The 19,858-nt window shown below is 39.6% G+C and overlaps 1 protein-coding gene across 2 annotated transcripts in view; it reads right to left on the bottom strand.

Annotated features, from left to right (window-relative positions):
• The window catches only part of LOC128691314 (DNA-dependent protein kinase catalytic subunit), a 1,096,584-nt gene that overhangs the window by 652,630 nt on the left and 424,096 nt on the right, over positions 1–19,858 (bottom strand). For both annotated transcript variants that reach the window (XM_070091676.1, XM_070091677.1), the window contains exons 21-22: positions 5,898–6,109; positions 4,341–4,491 (exon numbers count right to left, since the gene is read on the bottom strand). In XM_070091676.1, coding sequence (XP_069947777.1) covers positions 4,341–4,491; positions 5,898–6,109 — 363 coding nt within the window. The remainder of the gene's footprint in view (positions 1–4,340; positions 4,492–5,897; positions 6,110–19,858) is intronic.

Genomic DNA, 19,858 nt, shown 5'->3' with positions numbered 1-19,858 from the left:
AAATAACATAAAAAAAGGCACAATACCGTGACTGGAACGATACACAAATAACCCGCACATAAAAGAGAGAAGCTTATGACGACGTTTCGATCCGACTTGGACCATTTACAAAGTCACACTGTGACTTTGTAAATGGTCCAAGTCGGACTGAAACATCGTCGTAAGCTTCTCTCTTTTATGTGCGGGTTATTTGTGTATAGTATTTAGTCACTTAGCCATAAAACCAACTTACCTCATAATTTGTAACATTTTAAAGTTAAGTATTAACCCTTTGACTGTTTCCGACGTATAAATACGTCTTACGAGCCAATGTTTCTGACGTATTTATACGCACAAATTCTAGCGGCTTCAAATCGCGCGCCAAAGGCCTGGTAGGCCTACACGGGAGAGAATGGGTCTCAGTGGTCGGTGTGCACCCTGTGAAAAAAATCTGGGACCTAGCGGTGCATTGTGGGAACGCCATGTTGTCAGTCCATTTTCACCATGCCTCTCGGTAAGAAGTTCCTCACTCCTCGGCGGATTGGAGGTCTTTTGTTCCCAAGTGATAGCTCTAACAGCGATGAAAATGTCAGTGACAGTGAATTCAAGGGTTTTCAAGTGAGTGTTACCGAAAAAAGTGCCCAGGATAACGTAAATAGTGACGAAAACCCAGATGACCCACAACCTTCGACCTCTGGTGCTGTGCCGGCTTGTTCACATTCACCTTCGCCTGTACCAGGACGAAAGAGGAAACTATTTGGTCGTGTACAACACCCTGATGATAGCAGTGATAGTGATAGTGATTTCAAGGTCATTGAAAGCAGTTCTAGTGACAGTGAGAGTGAATATTCCCCAGTGAAGCGCCAGTATGTACGACGTAGCATGCGGTCTGGTAGTGTTTCATATGTTGTTCCAAGGGGAAGGAGAAACTCTGGGAGCACATCCCGTGGCCCAACACCACGACCTGATAGTGAAGATGACGATATTGTAACGATGGGTATGAATGGTGACAGTGAGGGAGGAGGCAGTGGTGGTGATAGTGAGGGTGGCACGGCCCATGTGGCACCATCACCGGGCCACGCTACTAGCCACGCGGCTGACTCAGCAGAACAACCAGCCTCACCCTACCCCACACTGCCACAACCTGCACCACCACAACCTGCACAGCCACAACCACGGTACAATATCCAGACCCCACCAGCAGACCGCATCTGGGATTGGCAGGACGGTGACGAGTTTGTTCCCAGTCCCCATGACTTTGATGAAACACAAAGTGGAATAAAGCCATCTTGTCCACTTGGGAACAATGCCAGTGAACTGGACTGCTTTGAGTTATTCTTCGATGAACCCCTGATGGACATCATTGTCAGGGAAACCAACACATACTGTGAATACACCATGGCAAATACAATTCTCTCACCAAAATCACGGCTACACAAGTGGAAGGAGACAACTGTGGCAGAGATGTACCTATTTTTTGCCACAATAATGCTTATGCCACATGTGTATAAGCACACTGTCACCACATACTGGACAACAGATCGCCTGATTTCAACTCCAGGTTTTAGTGACATTATAGGTGTCAATCGTTTCCTGATACTGTTGCGTATGTTACACTTTTCAGACAAAACCAGGCCTGACAGAAGCGACAGGTTATATAAGATAAGAAATGTGTTTATGTACCTGAAACAAAAGTGCTGCATGTATTTTTATCCCTTCAGGAAGCTTGTTATTGATGAGTCCTTGATTTTATTCAAAGGAAAACTCTCATTCAAGCAATATATACCAAGCAAGAGGAAACGCTTTGGTATAAAGCTATTTGTACTGTGTGATTGCAGAAGTGGTCTTGTTTTAGATATTATTGTGTACACTGGCAGTAATACTTTGAGAGATACCATGAAGTTATTGGGTATCTCTGGTGATGTGGTTCGAACAATGATGGAACCATATCTTGGTAAGGGGCATATGTTATTTACTGATAACTGGTACACAAGCCCCTTACTCAGTGATTTCTTGCGAGTGAACTTGACAGACGTGTGTGGCACAGTGCGTGGTAATCGCAAACATATGCCAAGGTTCGACGCTGGCACTCGCAGAGGTGAGGTGCAAGCCTTTGCTGCCAATGACATCATGGCATTTCGGTGGCATGACAAACGTGATGTCACATTGTTGACATCAGTTCACACAAACGAAATGGTACCCAGTGGCAGGGACAACAGAGAGACCAATGAACCCATTCTAAAGCCTGCAGCTGTCATGGACTACAACCTCAATATGCGCTTAGTGGACAAATGTGACATGCAGATTGGGTTTGCAGACTGTGTACGCAAGAGTTATAAGTGGTATATCAAACTTTTTTTCCATCTTGTTGATATCTCTATGCTAAATGCTTATAACATATACAAGTTGAAGACCAACAAAACACCAAAATATGGTGAATTTTGCCTGTCAGTAATCAGACAAATAATTGCAAAGTACAAAGGAGCAACTCCTGCAATAGACCAGCGCCCACAGACGTCATCTCGTTTGAGGCCTGGTGATCACTACCCCATACAACTGCCTCCTACTACTGCCAAGAAAAATGCTCAGAAGAGGTGTTATGTATGTATGCATACCACAAAACGCCCACAAACACGCAGAGACACTCGTTTTATGTGTGAGGAGTGTGAAGTGCCCCTCTGCATATACCCATGTTTCAAAGAGTTCCACAAGCTGCAGCAGTTCTAGGAACGTGGTTAGTGACTGTACATATGTATATATATTATGGAACACTAGTAATAAACATTGTTTTGTATTGTTTGTTTGTGTAAACAAAGTGTATACACAAACTAATAGTGATAAAGTTTGTTCTGTTATTGTGTTGTAAATAATGAGTGTATATTTGAACAATGCACCTTACATTGGTCTCACAGGCCACATAAGTTACCTGGAAAAGAAAAATATTGAAAAATGCAAGAAACCTTTGAATTAGAGTAAATAAAAGAATACCGGGTGGGCGGCAGTCGCCGCTGTTGCCGTACGCACGTCAATTTCTGCAAACTTTGCGGCTCTATATCTCGGTAAGTACTGATGGCAAAAATTTTTTTTTAGGCTTAAAACACTAGTAAAAATATTCCTAACATTTTCATAAGAAAAAATAATTTTTTTTTTCGAATATTTGGCGACATAGAATGACAGTTTCAGAGAGGGGCCTGAAACAGTCAAAGGGTTAATCTAAGTCTGTCCGAAATGCCTAGCCATGCTAGGTATTCTAGTGGCCCCCTCTGTAATTAGTATTTTACTACCTGTAAACCACACAATAACCAAATTCTGTAAACTCAGCATTGTAATCCTTATAGAGAATAAACTTTGAATTTGAATTTGTATGATAAACTATGTAACTGTATTTGTGTACACCTGAATAAACTTTTTCAAGCACATGTGGTGTCGTAAGTTTATTTAGGTATACAGAAATAAAGTTACATAGATTATCTTAGCAGCATATGTTTGGAGAACCTAGGATAACCCAAAAAGTCAGGCAGACTTATTTCTGTTAGGGGCCCCTGTACCATATGGTACAGTGTACCATATGGTACAATGTACCATATGGTACAATGTACCATATGGTACCATTTACCATATGATACCATTATATGATATGGTACCATTGTACTATGTGGTACCACTTTACCATATGGTTCAAAACCATAGAATTTCTTCAGATCCACTTCCATTAGTCTTAGAACTGAAAGTTGGGAAGAGTCAGAATTCACCCAGGGAGTGACAGCTTCCTTGTCACCAGGTATGGTGAAGAAAGCTACTTTGGCGGCCTTCCCACAATGCCATGTAGGTGTCCAGATTTTTTCTATAGTGTGCGCACTGACCACACAGACCCATTCTCTTAGATGCAGGACTACCAGCCTTCTCGATGTAAATTTGAGGCCGCTAGAATTTTGGTATAGTACTATGGTTTGGACCCACAACTGAAAGCCGTAAAACCACGGCACGGACCCTGAAAGCGTTAAAGGAGGGGTACTGGCAGTTTGGAGGGACATCTCAACTGTCGTATCTGAGTGCCTCAGCAAAGACAGTGATTATGTATAAGTGATGGTGAAAGTGATGAATGATGATGAAAGTTTTTTCTTTCTTTTTGGGTTTCTCTTTCTTTTCAGGTCACCCTGCCTCAGTGGGAAACAGCTGACGTGTTTAAAAAAAAATTACATATGCCATATTACATCAATACGAGATACTACTGTGCTGAAATATAGACGATGTATTGTATTATCCAACTTGTAAATCCAGCATCACACTGATACCTGAATAATGTGTTACAGATATATAAAAACCACTGGTGTATTAAGAGTACATATGATTGAAGTAACCTTGTGCGTGGGGTGCTAGAGAAGTCAGGAGCTCCATACAAGCATGTCTAACAAGATGCTTGGGTCTACCACACTGCTTTAACAGCCACAGCAGGAGGTCATCAAGAGTTCCATCTCCCAGCTCAGAGGGAATCCGACGATGAGAGGATTTCTAGAAAAATAATGATGTTTAATGAGAGGTATCTGCCTGTATTACAAGCACTAATATGATTCTCAAAACTTAAGTCATAATACCACATGAATAATAATTCATAACTGGAGATAAGTTAAGATTTTTGGTCAGTTCTGGGCCATAATGGTATGTCCTGGACCACTGTCAAGACAACTTGATATTTGTTCATCCTGGACTATTATCAAGTCACAACTTGATAACTGTTTATCCTGGACCACTAAGTCAACCTGATTATGATCCAAGATACATTAGCAAGCCATAACTTCATTATGATCCAAGATGATACATTAGCAAGCCATAACTTCATTATGATCCAAGATGATACATTAGCAAGCCATAACTTCATTATGATCCAAGATGATAAATTAGCAAGCCATAACTTCATTATGATCCAAGATGATACATTAGCAAGCCATAACTTCATTATGATCCAAGATGATACATTAGCAAGCCATAACTTCATTATGATCCAAGATGATACATTAGCAAGCCATAACTTCATTATGATCCAAGATGATAAATTAGCAAGCCATAACTTCATTATTGGCAGTTTGGAGGGATATGTTGTGTATCTTTTTATGTGTATGCTTCTAGACTGTTGTATTCTGAGCACCTCTGCAAAAACAGTGATAATGTGCGAGTGTGGTGAAAGTGTTGAATGATGATGAAAGTAATTAGCCTCGGTGGGAGAGCCATAACTTCATCATGGTCCAAGATGATATATTAGCAAGCCATAACTTCATTATGGTCCAAGATGATATATTAGCAAGCCATAACTTCATTATGGTCCAAGATGATATATTAGCAAGCCATAACTTCATTATGGTCTAAGATGATATATTAGCAAGCCATAACTTCATTATGGTCCAAGATGATATATTAGCAAGCCATAACTTCATTATGGTCTAAGATGATACATTAGCAAGCCATAACTTCATTATGGTCCAAGATGATATATTAGCAAGCCATAACTTCATTATGGTCCAAGATGATATATTAGCAAGCCATAACTTCATCATGGTCCAAGATGATATATTAGCAAGCCATAACTTCATTATGGTCCAAGATGATATATTAGCAAGCCATAACTTCATTATGGTCTAAGATGATACATTAGCAAGCCATAACTTCATTATGGTCCAAGATGATATATTAGCAAGCCACAAATTGATACCAGTCCAAGACAGACAAACATCTCAATTTTATCATCAATTATGGATTTTATGTGAATATTAATAATAACTTGAAGGATAAAGTGTTGATCAAATAAATATAGATACTATAATTTAAATGAAACACATTCTCAGTCAAAATATAAGTAATTTCAAGACAATAATTAAAAAACTAACATACAGATTACACTAGAATAAGAACTGTGTACACACCTTCCAGAAGCTCTCTTTCTTAACTCGAATAATGCGCTCAAGGTGGTGTATGGCTGCTTGTGTCTGTTCATGAGTGCCAAGGGCTGGATCATCAGCCTGTGCCAGGTCCAGTGCACACACCAGGTGGGTTAAGATCTCTAAGCTCCAGGTGTCCACAGCCTCTGCATCCTCACGCACTTCACGGTAAATACTGTTCCAGGCTAAACAACCACCTACACGAGAAATAAATACCACAATACGCTCAAGTCTAACAACAATCATCTGTCAATATTTCAGCTCTAATAGATTTAGGCAATCCAATCCTAATAAGCACATGATTATGAAGTTAAAGTCACAAGGGAATCAAAGATCAATCCAAAAGGTTCATTTCAGGTGCTATGTAGAAATAAGATTAAGGACAAGATAAGCCCACTTAAAAATTGCTCAAGTCAGCTTACTGTCAGTTACAAAGAAATATGTACAATTTTCAACACTAATTTCCAGAAATAAAAGAAAAAAGGATATACATCAAAACAAATATAAGTTATGCATGATCAAAATCACTACTGACATGGTTCTCAGACAAACAGATATTTTTTCTTCTTTCAACACACTGGCCGTATCCCACCAAGGCGGGGTGGCCCAAAAGGAAAAATGAAAGTTTTTCCTTTTACATTCAGTAATATATACAGGAGACGGGTTACTAGCCCCTTGCTCCTGGCATTTTCGTTGCCACTTACAACACGCATGGCTTACGGAGGAAGAATTCTGTTCCACTTCCCCATGGAAATAAGAGGAAATAAACAAGAACAAGAACTAGAAAGAAAATAGAAGAAAACCCAGAGGGGTGTGTATATATATGCTTGTACATGTATGTGTAGTAGGTAGTAGGTTGGTAGACAGCAACCACCCAGGGAAGTACTACCGTCCTGCCAGATGACTGTGAAACAGAAACCTGTAACTGTTTTGCATGATGGTAGGATTACTGGTGTCTTTTTCTATCTCAAACATGCTAGATAACAGGGATATCTTGCTACTCCAACTTACACTTTGGTCACACTTCACAGACATGCACATGCATATATATATACATACATCTAGGTTTTTCTCCTTTTTCTAAATAGCTCTTGTTCTTCTTTATTTCTTCTATTGTCCATGGGGAAGTGGAAAAGAATCTTTCCTCCGTAAGCCATGCGTGTCGTATGAGGCGACTAAAATGCCGGGAGCAATGGGCTAGTAACCCCTTCTCCTGTAGACATTTACTAAAAAAGAGAAGAAGAAAAACTTTATAAAACTGGGATGCTTGTATGTGCGTGGATGTAGTGCAGATGACAAGAAACAGATGATTGCTGATGTTATGAATGAAAAGAATTTGGATGTTCTGGCCCTAAGCGAAACAAAGCTGAAGGGGGTAGGGGAGTTTCGGTGGGGGGAAATAAATGGGATTAAATCTGGAGTATCTGGGAGAGTTAGAGCAAAGGAAGGGGTAGCAGTAATGTTGAATGATCAGTTATGGAAGGAGAAAAGAGAATATGAATGTGTAAATGCAAGAATTATGTGGATTAAGGTAAAGGTTGGATGCGAGAAGTGGGTCATAATAAGCGTGTATGCACCTGGAGAAGAGAGGAATGCAGAGGAGAGAGAGAGATTTTGGGAGATGTTAAGTGAATGTATAGGAGCCTTTGAACCAAGTGAGAGAGTAATTGTGGTAGGGGACCTGAATGCTAAAGTAGGAGAAACTTTTAGAGAGGGTGTGGTAGGTAAGTTTGGGGTGCCAGGTGTAAATGATAATGGGAGCCCTTTGATTGAACTTTGTATAGAAAGGGGTTTAGTTATAGGTAATACATATTTTAAGAAAAAGAGGATAAATATGTATACATGATATGATGTAGGGTGAAATGACAGTAGTTTGTTGGATTATGTATTGATAGATAAAAGACTGTTGAGTAGACTTCAGGATGAACATGTTTATAGAGGGGCCACAGATATATCAGATCACTTTCAAGTTGTAGCTTCACTGAGAGTAAAAGGTAGATGGGATACAAGGAGAATAAAAGCATCAGGGAAGAGAGAGGTGAAGGTTTATAAACTAAAAGAGGAGGCAGTTAGGGAAAGATATAAACAGCTATTGGAGGATAGATGGGCTAATGAGAGCATAGGCAATGGGGTCGAAGAGGTATGGGGTAGGTTTAAAAATGTAGTGTTAGAGTGTTCAGCAGAAGTTTGTGGTTACAGGAAAGTGGGTGCGGGAGGGAAGAGGAGCGATTGGTGGAATGATGATGTAAAGAGGAGAAAAAGTTAGCATATGAGAAGTTTTTACAGAGTAGAAGTGATGCAAGGAGGGAAGAGTATATGGAGAAAAAGAGAGAGGTTAAGAGAGTGGTGAAGCAATGTAAAAAGAGAGCAAATGAGAGAGTGGGTGAGATGTTATCAACAAATTTTGTTGAAAATAAGAAAAAGTTTTGGAGTGAGATTAACAAGCTAAGGAAGCCTAGAGAACAAATGGATTTGTCAGTTAAAAATAGGAGAGGAGAGTTATTAAATGGAGAGTTAGAGGTATTGGGAAGATGGAGGGAATATTTTGAGGAATTGTTAAATGTTGATGAAGATAGGGAAGCTGTGATTTCGTGTATAGGGCAAGGAGGAATAACATCTTGTAGGAGTGAGGAAGAGCCAGTTGTGAGTGTGGGGGAAGTTCGTGAGGCAGTAGGTAAAATGAAAGGGGGTAAGGCAGCCGGGATTGATGGGATAAAGATAGAAATGTTAAAAGCAGGTGGGGATATAGTTTTGGAGTGGTTGGTGCAATTATTTAATAAATGTACAGAAGAGGGTAAGGTACCTAGAGATTGGCAGAGAGCATGCATAGTTCCTTTGTATAAAGGCAAAGGGGACAAAAGAGAGTGCAAAAATTATAGGGGGATAAGTCTGTTGAGTATACCTGGTAAAGTGTATGGTAGAGTTATTATTGAAAGAATTAAAAGTAAGACTGAGAATAGGATAGCAGATGAACAAGGAGGCTTTAGGAAAGGTAGGGGGTGTGCGGACCAGGTGTTTACAGTGAAACATATAAGTGAACAGTATTTAGATAAGGCTAAAGAGGTCTTTGTGGCATTTATGGATTTGGAAAACGCGTATGACAGGGTGGATAGGGGGGCAATGTGGCAGATGTTGCAGGTGTATGGTGTAGGAGGTAGGTTACTGAAAGCAGTGAAGAGTTTTTACGAGGATAGTGAGGCTCAAGTTAGAGAACATAGGAAAGAGGGAAATTATTTCCCAGTAAAAGTAGGCCTTAGACAGGGATGTGTGATGTCACCGTGGTTATTTAATGTATTTATAGATGGGGTTGTAAGAGAAGTAAATGTGAGGGTCTTGACAAGAGGCGTGGAGTTAAAAGATAAGGAATCACACATAAAGTGGGAGTTGTCACAGTTGCTCTTTGCTGATGACACTGTGCTCTTGGGAGATTCTGAAGAGAAGTTGCAGAGATTGGTGGATGAATTTGGTAGGGTGTGCAAATAGAGAAAATTAAAAGTGAATACAGGAAAGAGTAAGGTTATGAGGATAACAAAAATATTAGGTGATGAAAGATTGGATATCAGATTGGAGGGAGAGAGTATGGAGGAGGTGAATGTAATCAGATATTTGGGAGTGGACGTGTCAGCGGATGGGTCTATGAAAGATGAGGTGAATCATAGAATTGATGAGGGGAAAAGGGTGAGTGGTGCACTTAGGAGTCTGTGGAGACAAACAACTTTGTCCTTGGAGGCAAAGAGGGGAATGTATGAGAGTATAGTTTTACCAACACTCTTATATGGGTGTGAAGCATGGGTGATGAATGTTGCAGCAAGGAGAAGGCTGGAGGCAGTGGAGATGTCATGTCTGAGGGCAATGTGTGGTGTGAATATAATGCAGAGAATTCATAGTTTGGAAGTTAGGAGGAGGTGCGGGATTACCAAAACTCTTGTCCAGAGGGCTGAGGAAGGGTTGTTGAGGTGGTTCGGACATGTGGAGAGAATGGAGCGAAACAGAATGACTTCAAGAGTGTATCAGTCTGTAGTGGAAGGAAGGCGGGGTAGGGGTTGGCCTAGGAAAGGTTGGAGGGAGGGGGTGAAGGAGGTTTTGTGTGCGAGGGGCTTGGACTTCCAGCAGGCGAGCGTGAGCGTGTTTGATAGGAGTGAATGGAGACGAATGGTTTTTAATACTTGACGTGCTGTTGGAGTGTGAGCAAAGTAACATTTATGAAGGGGTTCAGGGAAACCGGCAGGCCGGACTTGAGTCCTGGAGATGGGAAGTACAGTGCCTGCACTCTGAAGGAGGGGTGTTAATGTTGCAGTTTAAAAACTGTAGTGTAAAGCACCCTTATGGCAAGACAGTGATGGAGTGAATGATGGTGAAAGTTTTTCTTTTTCGGGCCAACCTGCCTTGGTGGGAATCGGCCAGTGTGATAATAAAAAAAATAATAATAAATAATAAATAAAAATGTATGTGTAGTGTGGCCTAAGTGTAAGTAGAAGTAGCAAGACGTACTTGAAATCTTGCATGTTTATGAGACAGAAAAAAAAAAAACAGATACATTAACCCTTTGAGGGTCGACAGGCCCTCTCCGAAACTCGTTCTCAGGGTCGGCCAAATTTAAAAAAAAAAAAATTATTTTCTCTTATGAAAAGATAGAGAATCTTTTCCCGATCATAAAGACACCAAAAGTTTGAAATTTGATAGAAAACTTACGGAATTATGCTCTCGCAAAGTTAGCGGTCTCGGCGATGTTTACGCATCGGGGTTTTTGCCCACTTTGAGCCCCATTTTCGGCCAATTTCACTGTACTAGTCGACAAAAAACATGAATATTTCGCTAGAACTCCATTTTTTCTATCGAATGGGTGCAAGAAACCACCCATTTATGAAATTCAACTATCCAGTACAGTGGTCAGAATTTAGCAATTTTGCCAATTTCACACAAATTTCAAAAGATGCCAATTTCCGAATAGGGTCCAGAATAAACAAGAAAGACATTCCTGGCACTAAAATGACATTTCCTCTAGTCATTAGTCACGTCTCAAGGCCCCTCTTATATTCTTTTGCTTTCCACTTTGAATTTTTATTTTCACAAAAAATATAAGATTTACTGTTATGCAGACTACTGCATTAGTGTAAAAAATGGTATAAATATTATTGGTGCACTTGTGAAAGAATATTAGACTCACCAGTTGACGTGTATTGCACGCTTGGCACGATTTGTTTACTTTTGAAGTTTGGTAAAAATCGAACATTTCTGCTACTTTGAGCTCAATTTCAAGGCACCTTTCATTGTAAAACCAGTCAAAATCATCTCAATTTCTGTAATATGTCTTCCATTCTATAAAATGAGACCAAGAAAACTAGAATACAACAATAAATACCATACGAAAATACACTGCAAAATCGCTGATTTATTCCAAAAAAATGGTCAGTTTTTTTTTTCTCATTATGCACTGTGTGCTGCAGGATTTTTTTTAGACTGTGCACACTGACCACATAGACCCATTCTTTCATATGAAGGCCTACCAGCTTTCTCCCCCTAGATTTGAGGCCGCTAGAATTTATGAGTACTAGTACGTCAAAAACCCCTACGCGTAAGACGTACTAGTACGACCAAAACCCTCAAAGGGTTAAGAGTAAACATATCCCCGGGCCCTGATGAACTGTTCTCAAGGGTTATAAAGGAATGTAAGGAGGAACTTAGCAAACCAATGGCTAGTCTTTCCAACATATCACTACAAGCTGGAACAATGCCAGATAAGTGGAAAATGGCAAATGTGAGACCTATCTACAAAGGAGGAGACAGGTCTTCAGCTTTGAATTAGAGACCAATTAACCTAACCTTCATTATGGAAAAATTAATGGAATTAATAATTGCTGAAGCTATCTGAAGCCACCTTGAAAGACAAATTGATAAATAAATCACATCATGGTTTTACAGAGCAGCATTCCTGCCTTACAAATTCACTTTTTCACTAAGGTATTTGAGGAGGTCGATCACGGTAATGAATGTGATATTGCATACATAGACTTCAGCAAGGCCTCTGAGTTCCACACAGGAGACTGTTAGGGACAGCAGAGGCTAACGGAGCAGACAAATTTTTTTCCTACATCAAGGTATGGTTGACAGATAGACAACAGTGTGTTTGCATGAATGTGGAGAAATTGGAGTGCAGAAGCATCACAAGTGGTATTCCACAGGGGTCGGGGTCAGTGTTGGGTTCTATATTGTTCACAATATACATAAACATAGATAAAAGAATAAATAGTGACATAAGTAAGTTTACCGATGACACTAAAATAGGCCGTCAGATTAATTTTCGTGGGGATACAAGAGTGCTACAGAAAGATATGGATAGGTTGATGCAGTGGTTGGAGAAATGGCAAATGCAGTTTAATGTGAACAAATGTATGGTTCTAATTCTGGGAAAAGAAAATAACCATCACGGTTATAACCTAAATAACGTAGCTCACAATAACTCTGAAGGAGAAAAAGATTTAGGACTAATGGTTAGCAGTAATCTAAAGCCAAAAGAAGAGTGCATATGTGTTCCCAATAAAGCTAACAGAATTGTTGGCATCATATCAAGAAGTATAGATAACAGGGGTCCTCAGGTTATATGTCAACTCAAAATATCATTGCTTAAGCCTCATTAAGATTATGCTCTGCAGTTCTGGTCACCTTATTACAGAACAGACATATGTGCAATGGAAAACATAGAGAAGTATGATAAAACTGATCATAGGTATCTGAAATCTTTCCTACGAGGATAGACAGAAGGCAGTGAATCGGCACTCTCTAGAAAGGCATAGAATTAGAGGGGATATGACTTAGATGCAAAAATGGAAAACAGGAACAAAGGGGATATAAATAACATGCTAAAAATATCTAATGAAGACAGGACTCACAGGAATGGATTCAAGTTGGAAAAAGCTAAAAAAAATATCTAACCACGGCAGGACTCGCAGCAATGAGTTCAAAGTTGGAAAAAATTAGATTTAGAAAGGATACAAGAAAGCACTGGTTTGGTAATAAAGCTGTGGATGAGTGGCACAAACTCCGGAGTAGTGTCATTGAAGCTAAAACCTAGTATAGCTTTAAAAAAAGATTAGACAATAACACGAGATGGGTGGGTGAGAGTTGGACCTGACTAGCTTAGCCCAGTAGGCCTGCAGCTGTGCTCCATTTTCATGTTCATATGAATCTAACATGTCAACAACATGCACTTAAATAGTATTCCAAACTACCAAGTTTAAGTTTTCTTTAGTAAGATACACGTATCTGTAAACATATATCTATTTACACATACAGTAGGGCCCCACTTTACAGCGTTCTGCTAATACGGTGATTTCAAATTGTGACCAAAACTTGCTATACGGCTGTCCGTCTTTCTAATACGGCGTGCCCCACACAGTTTGTTTACATCCTCTCTGAGCACATCTCTCTATTATGTCTGGAAACTTTCCAAAATTTGAAGTGTTTTAACCTTTTCACTGTTGAGACCCCTGCTCACAAACTAGCTCTCAGTTTACTTATGAAATGAAAATCTTCTCCCGATGGTAATGACACCAAAAGAACAAAATTTGATGGAAAACTTATGGAATTATGCTCTTGCAAGGTTAGCAGTCTAGGCAATGTATACCCATCTGTGATTTTGCCCAATTTCAGCCCTATTTTCGGCCAATTCCACTGTTCCAGTCGACCAAACTCAGCTATTTCGCTAGAACTCCATTTGTTCTATTGACTGAGTACAAGAAACTGCCCATTTACTGATTTCAACTACCCAATAAAGTGGTCAGAAGTGGGCAATTTGGCCAATTTCACCCAGATTTCAAAAGATGCCAATTTCAAAATAGGGTCTAGAATAAACACTGCAGAGCATTCCTGGCACTAAAATAACATTTTCTCTGTTAATTAATCAAGCCTCCAGGGCCCCTCTTATATTAATCCTGCTTTCCATTTTGAATTTTTATTCACACAAAAAATAGAGTTATTGTTATGCAGTGTTGTGAACTATGCCAATGCACGACATTTTATATTTGAGAAATATTCCAGTTACGAGGTTTCACTTAATATTACAGTGGACCCTTGGCTAAAGGCTGCATCGGCTAGCGTCAAAATCGGTTAACGGCTCGCTTTGGAGTAAAAGTACTGGCTCAGCTAACGCCAAATAACGTGGCTAAGGGCTACCATCCTGAATGTGTCCACATGGCCTGAGCGGGCCCGGCCACTCACTCTGTGTACCAGCCAGTGTGCCATTGTTTACAAAGCCAGTGAGGACGATTCCACACATACCTCCAATATATTCTGTATTATTCCAGTGTTTTTAGTGCTTGTAACTGCTAAATAAGCCACCACGGGCCCCAAGAAAGCCCATGGAAAAAAGGGTGAGGTGTACTATTGAATTAAAGAAAGAAATAATTGCAAAGTACGAGAGTGGAGTGCGTATCTCGGAGTTGGAAAGGTTATTTAACAAACCCCATTCAACCATCACTACTATCTTGGCCAACAAAAAGGCAATCAAGGAAACTGTTGTTGCAAAAGGTGCAAGTATGCTTTCAAAACAGAGATCGCAAATACTTGAAGATGTGGAGAGACTGTTGTCAGTGAGGATACACAAGAAACAATTATCAGGAGATAGTGTTTCTCAATCAATAATATGTGAAAAGGCAAGGCAGTAGAATGCAGATTTCATTAAGAAAATGCCTCCAAATAGTGCTGCTGCTGATGATTTTAAGGCCAACAAAGGCTGGTTTGAGAGATTTAAGAATCGTAGTGGCATACACAGTGTGAAAAGGCAGGGTGAGGCTGCCAGTTCGGACCAAAACGCAGCTGAAAAATATGAGCAGGACTTTAAGGAGTACACAGACACTGAAAAACAAAACCCCAACAGTGTTCAATTGTGATGAAACAGGCCTGTTTTGGAAGAAAATGCCAAACAGGACCTACATTACTCAGGAGGAAAAGGTACTCCCAGGACACAAGCCTATGAAAGACAGGCTAACTCTAATGTTTTGTAGTAATGTTAGTGGGGATTTCAAAGTGAAGCCTTTACTCAAGTATCACTCTGAAAATCCCAGAGTGTTCAAGAAAAACAAAATTGTCAAGACTAAATTGTGTGTGATGTGGAGAGCAAACAGTAAGGCATGGGTCACTAGGGACATTTATCTTGACTGGTTCTATGACATGTTTGGCCCCACTGTGCAAAAATACCTCCTGGAAAATAACTTGCAACTCAAGTGCCTCCAGGTAATGGACAATGTTCCTGTTCATCCTCATGACTTGCAAGAGCAAATTGCAGGGGGAGTTGAGCTTTATCAAAGTGAAGTTTTTGCCTCCTAATACCGCTCCTCTCCTCCAGCCCATGGACCAGCAGGTCATTTCAAACTTCAAAAAACTGTACACCAAAGCAGTGTTTCAAAGGTGCTTTGAAGTGACCTCAGACACTGAATTGACCCTAAGAGAGTTCTGGAAAGGTCACTTCAGAACCCGCAGTTGCATAAACCTTATAGGTAAGGCTTGGGAGGGAGTGACTTGCAGGACTTCAAACTCTGCTTGGAGAAAATTGTGGCCACAATGTGTACAAGAGAGGGATTTTGAAGGGTTTCAGGCTAACCCTGAGGAGCCTATGCCAGTTGTGGAATCTATTGTGGCACTGGGGAAGTCCACAGGGTTGGAGGTTAGTGGCGAGGATGTGGAAGAGTTGGTGCAGGACAATGATAAAGAGCTAACCATTACAGAGCTGCAAAAGCTTCAGGTGCAACAGCAACAGATCACAGCTCAGGAATTTGCTTCAGAGGAGGAGGAAGAGAGATGGAGGAAGTTGCCTTCGTCAAAGATTAAGGATATGTGTACAACGTGGAAAAGTTGCAAGCATTTAAGGAAGAATATTATCCTGACACAGCTGTTGCAAGCGGTATTGTTAACATGTACAATGACACTCTTGTGTCCCATTTTAGGGAAATCTTAAAGGGATGCAAGAAACAGAACTCTCTGGACAAATATTTTGTGTCACAGGGGTCCAGTGACACTGAAGTTGTTCCCAGTGGCATTAAAAAACCAAGAAGGAAGGTAACCCCAGAAAAGGACTTGTTACCTAAAGTCTTCATGGAAAGGGATTCTCCTTCCAAACACTAGCATACCTTCGTCCTCTCCCCTCCTCTCATTTGATCACTCATCAACAAGTCCACAATAAAGGTAAGTGTCAATTCAGTATTGTTTATGGTGCATGCATCATTGTTTTCTGTGTAGGGAAGTGTATATTTCATGGAAGAAATAAATATTTTGATTAATACTTTTCGGTATCTGGAATGGACTAACTGGATTTCCATTTCTTAAGGGGAAAATTAATTCGGCTAAAGGCTAAATCGGCAAAAGGCTAGCTCCCTGGAATGGATTAACCCTTTGACTGTCGCAAGCCCCTTTCTGAAACTGTCATTCTATGTCGCAAAATTTTTGGACAAAAAAATTTTTTTTTTTTTATGAAATGACAGAGAATCTTTTCCCGATGGAAATGACACTAAAAGTACGAAATTTGGTAGAAACCTCACGGAATTACGCTCCCACGAAGTTAGCGGTCTCGGCGACATATACGCATCAGTGATTTCGCCAAATTTGAGCCATGTTTTTGGCCAATTCCGTTGTTCCAGTTGACAAAACTCACAGCTATTTCTTTAGAACTCCATATTTTCTATTTGTTGAGTACAAAAAACCGCCCATTTACTGATTTGAACTACTCAATAAAGAGATCAGAAATTGGCAATTTGGCCAATTTCACACAAATTAAAGAAAATGCCAATTTCAAAATAGGGTCCAGAATAAACAATGTAGACATTCTTTGCACTAAAATAACATATCCTCTGTTCATTAGTCATGTCTCTAGGCCCCTCTTATATTACTATTGCTTTCTATTTTGAACTTTTATTCTTACAAAAAATACAAAATTTACAGTTATGCAGACTACTGCATTGTTGTAAAAATGGTATAAATAATATCAGTGCACTAGTGAAAGAATATTAGACTCCCCAGTTGACGTGTATTGGACATGTGGCATGATTTGCTTACTCCTGAACACTGGTAAAAATTGAACATTTCCGCTACTTTGAGCTCAATTTATAGGCTGTTTTCATCATGAAACTAATCAAAATCATCTCTATTTCTGTAATATGTTTTCCATTTTATCACGTGAGACCATGAAAATGAGAATACAACAATAAATACTATATGAAAATACACTTCAAAGTTGGCATTTTAATCTAAAAAAACAATCAGTTTTTTTTCTCATTATGCGCTGTGTGCTGCAGGATTTTTTTATGCAGTGCACACTGACCACACAGACCCATTCTCTCACATGTGGGCCTACCAGCTTTCTCCTGCTTGATTTGAAGCAGCTAGAATTTAGGCGTATTAATACATCCGAAACACTGGCTCATAAGACGTATATATATAAGATCAAAACAGTCAAAGGGTTAATGGCATTACCCGAGGGTCCACTGTATACTATATCGAACTTCTTCACTAGTAGCTAAAGTGAAGATTTCTGACTTTATATTATTATTATCTGACACCACGTGTATCATGATAATAGGACACTGCTCTTTATTTTTACAGCAGGGCTGCACTTTCTGGCATTTCACCTTACAGCTTTCTGCTAACATGGCAATTTCGAATTATGACCAAAACTTTCTATATGGCAAGCGGTATTGCAAATACGGCACATGCCACCCAGTTTGTTTACATTCTCCATGAGCACATCTCTCTATCATGTAATAATAATCACTCTTGGCCACATTAAATGTCTTATTTTACATTAATATAGACAATTTCAATAATCCATTTATGAAATTTTCTTCAAAATTATATAAGAAACACGTTACATAGCATATAAACATTTAATGTTTATATACTATGGGGGTGTGGCAGCCAGGCAGAGGGAAAAATATTACGTCAACCCCCTTAACCCTTTCAAGGTCGGCAGGGCCTCTCCTAAACTTGTTCTGAGGGTCAGAAATTTTTCGGAAAAAAAAAATAATTTTTTTTTCTTATGAAATGAAAGAGAATCTTTTTCCGATCATAATTACACTAAAAGTATGAAATTTGATGGAAAACTTGTGAACTTATGCTCTCACGAAGTTAGCGAGCATGACGATCTTTATGCATCGGCGATTTCACCCACTTTGAGCCCTATTTTTGGCCAATTCCAATGTACCAGTCAACAAAAATCATACCTATTTTGCTAGAACTCCATTTTTTTCTATCGAATGAGTACAAGAAACCACCCATTTATCGATTTCCACTATCCAATAACGTGGTCAGAAATTGGCAATTTTGCCAATTTCACACAAATTTCTAAAGATGCCAATTTCCAAATAAGGTCCAGAATAAACAAGAGAGACATTTCTGGCACTAAAATAACATTTCCTCTGTTCATTACTCATGTCCCCAGGCCTCTGTTACATTTCTTATGCTTTCCATTTTGAATTTTTATTCTCACAATAAATATAAGATTTATGTTATGCATTCGTGTAGAAATCGTATAGAAATGGTATAAATAATATAAGGGCACTTGTGAAAGAATATTACACTCACCAGTTGATGTTTATTGGACGCATGGCATGATTTGTTTATCTTTGAACTTTGGCAAAAATCGAACATTTCTGCTACTTTGAGCTCAATTTCAAGTTACTTTTCATTGTGAAATCAATAAAAATCATCTCAATTTAAATAATATGTCTTCCATTCTATAAAATGAGACCAGGAAAACTAGGATACAACCAGAAATAAAATATGAAAATACACTGCAAAGTCGCTGTTTTAATCCAAAAACACGGTCGAAGTTTCTTTTCTCATTATGCACTGCGTGCTGCAGGATTTTTTTATACCATGCACACTGACCACATAGACCCATTCTTTCATATGTAGGCCTACCAGCTTTCTCTCGCTAGATTTGAAGATGCTAGAATTTATGCGTACTAGAAGGGCACCAACCCTGGCATGCAAGACGTACTAGTACAGCACCAACCCTGAAAGGGTTAATACATAATGCTTTTGTCAACAATTCTCAGCATGAATTATTCATTACTCCTCCCTTTGTTTATGATGGCATCTGAAGGTAGTTGTTATAAACGATTAAACTAACATGGAATGTCAATGGTAATAACATGGCTCTGGACCTCATTAACCCCTAAACGGTCCAAACGTACATATACGTCCTTACGCGTAGTGCCCCAAACGTATATATACGTTTTAATTTTCCTGCCTTCAAATTTGGCACAATTGTCCTGAGACACCTGGTTAGCATAGAATGGATCTTAACAATCGGTGTGCACAATATTAAAAAAATCTGGGACCACTTAGTACCTTCTGGGAGCGCCAGTTAAACTGAGCGCCAGCTAGAGCAAACAGTGCAGCAAACACCAAGGATTCACTGATGTAATGTCATATTAACACTCCTCTTTTAACCCTTTCAGGGTTTCTGAAGTACTAGTACGGCATACACACCAAGGTTATTGACATACTAGAACACCTAAATTCTAGCACCTTCAAATCTAGTGAGAGAAAGCTGGTAGGCCTACATACGAAAGAATGGGTCTGTGGTCAGTGTGCACAGCATAAAACAAATCCTGCACCACACAGTATGTAGTGAGAAAAAAAAAAAACTTTGGCAATGTTTTTGGTTTAACCCTTCCAGGGTCCGTCCCGTAGATCTATGGTTTCACGTTCAGTGTCCAAACCGTAGATCTACGCCAAAATTCTAGTGCCATCAAATTTAGAGCAAAAACGCTCATAGGCTTACATGTGAGAGAATGGGTCTGCATGGTGGGTGTGCGCCATAAACAAAAATTCTAGGCACCTGCATAGCATTGTGGGAACGCCGGCTCAGTTACCTTTGTTCACCATGCCTCGTCGCAAGGCAGCTCTCACTTCAAGGAAAATTGGGACTCTCCTCTTCCTATCTGATAGTT

This window comes from Cherax quadricarinatus, chromosome 36 (assembly GCF_038502225.1).
Source record: "Cherax quadricarinatus isolate ZL_2023a chromosome 36, ASM3850222v1, whole genome shotgun sequence".
Taxonomy (NCBI): domain Eukaryota; kingdom Metazoa; phylum Arthropoda; class Malacostraca; order Decapoda; family Parastacidae; genus Cherax; species Cherax quadricarinatus.
This window is presented reverse-complemented; position numbering and strand designations above follow the sequence as displayed.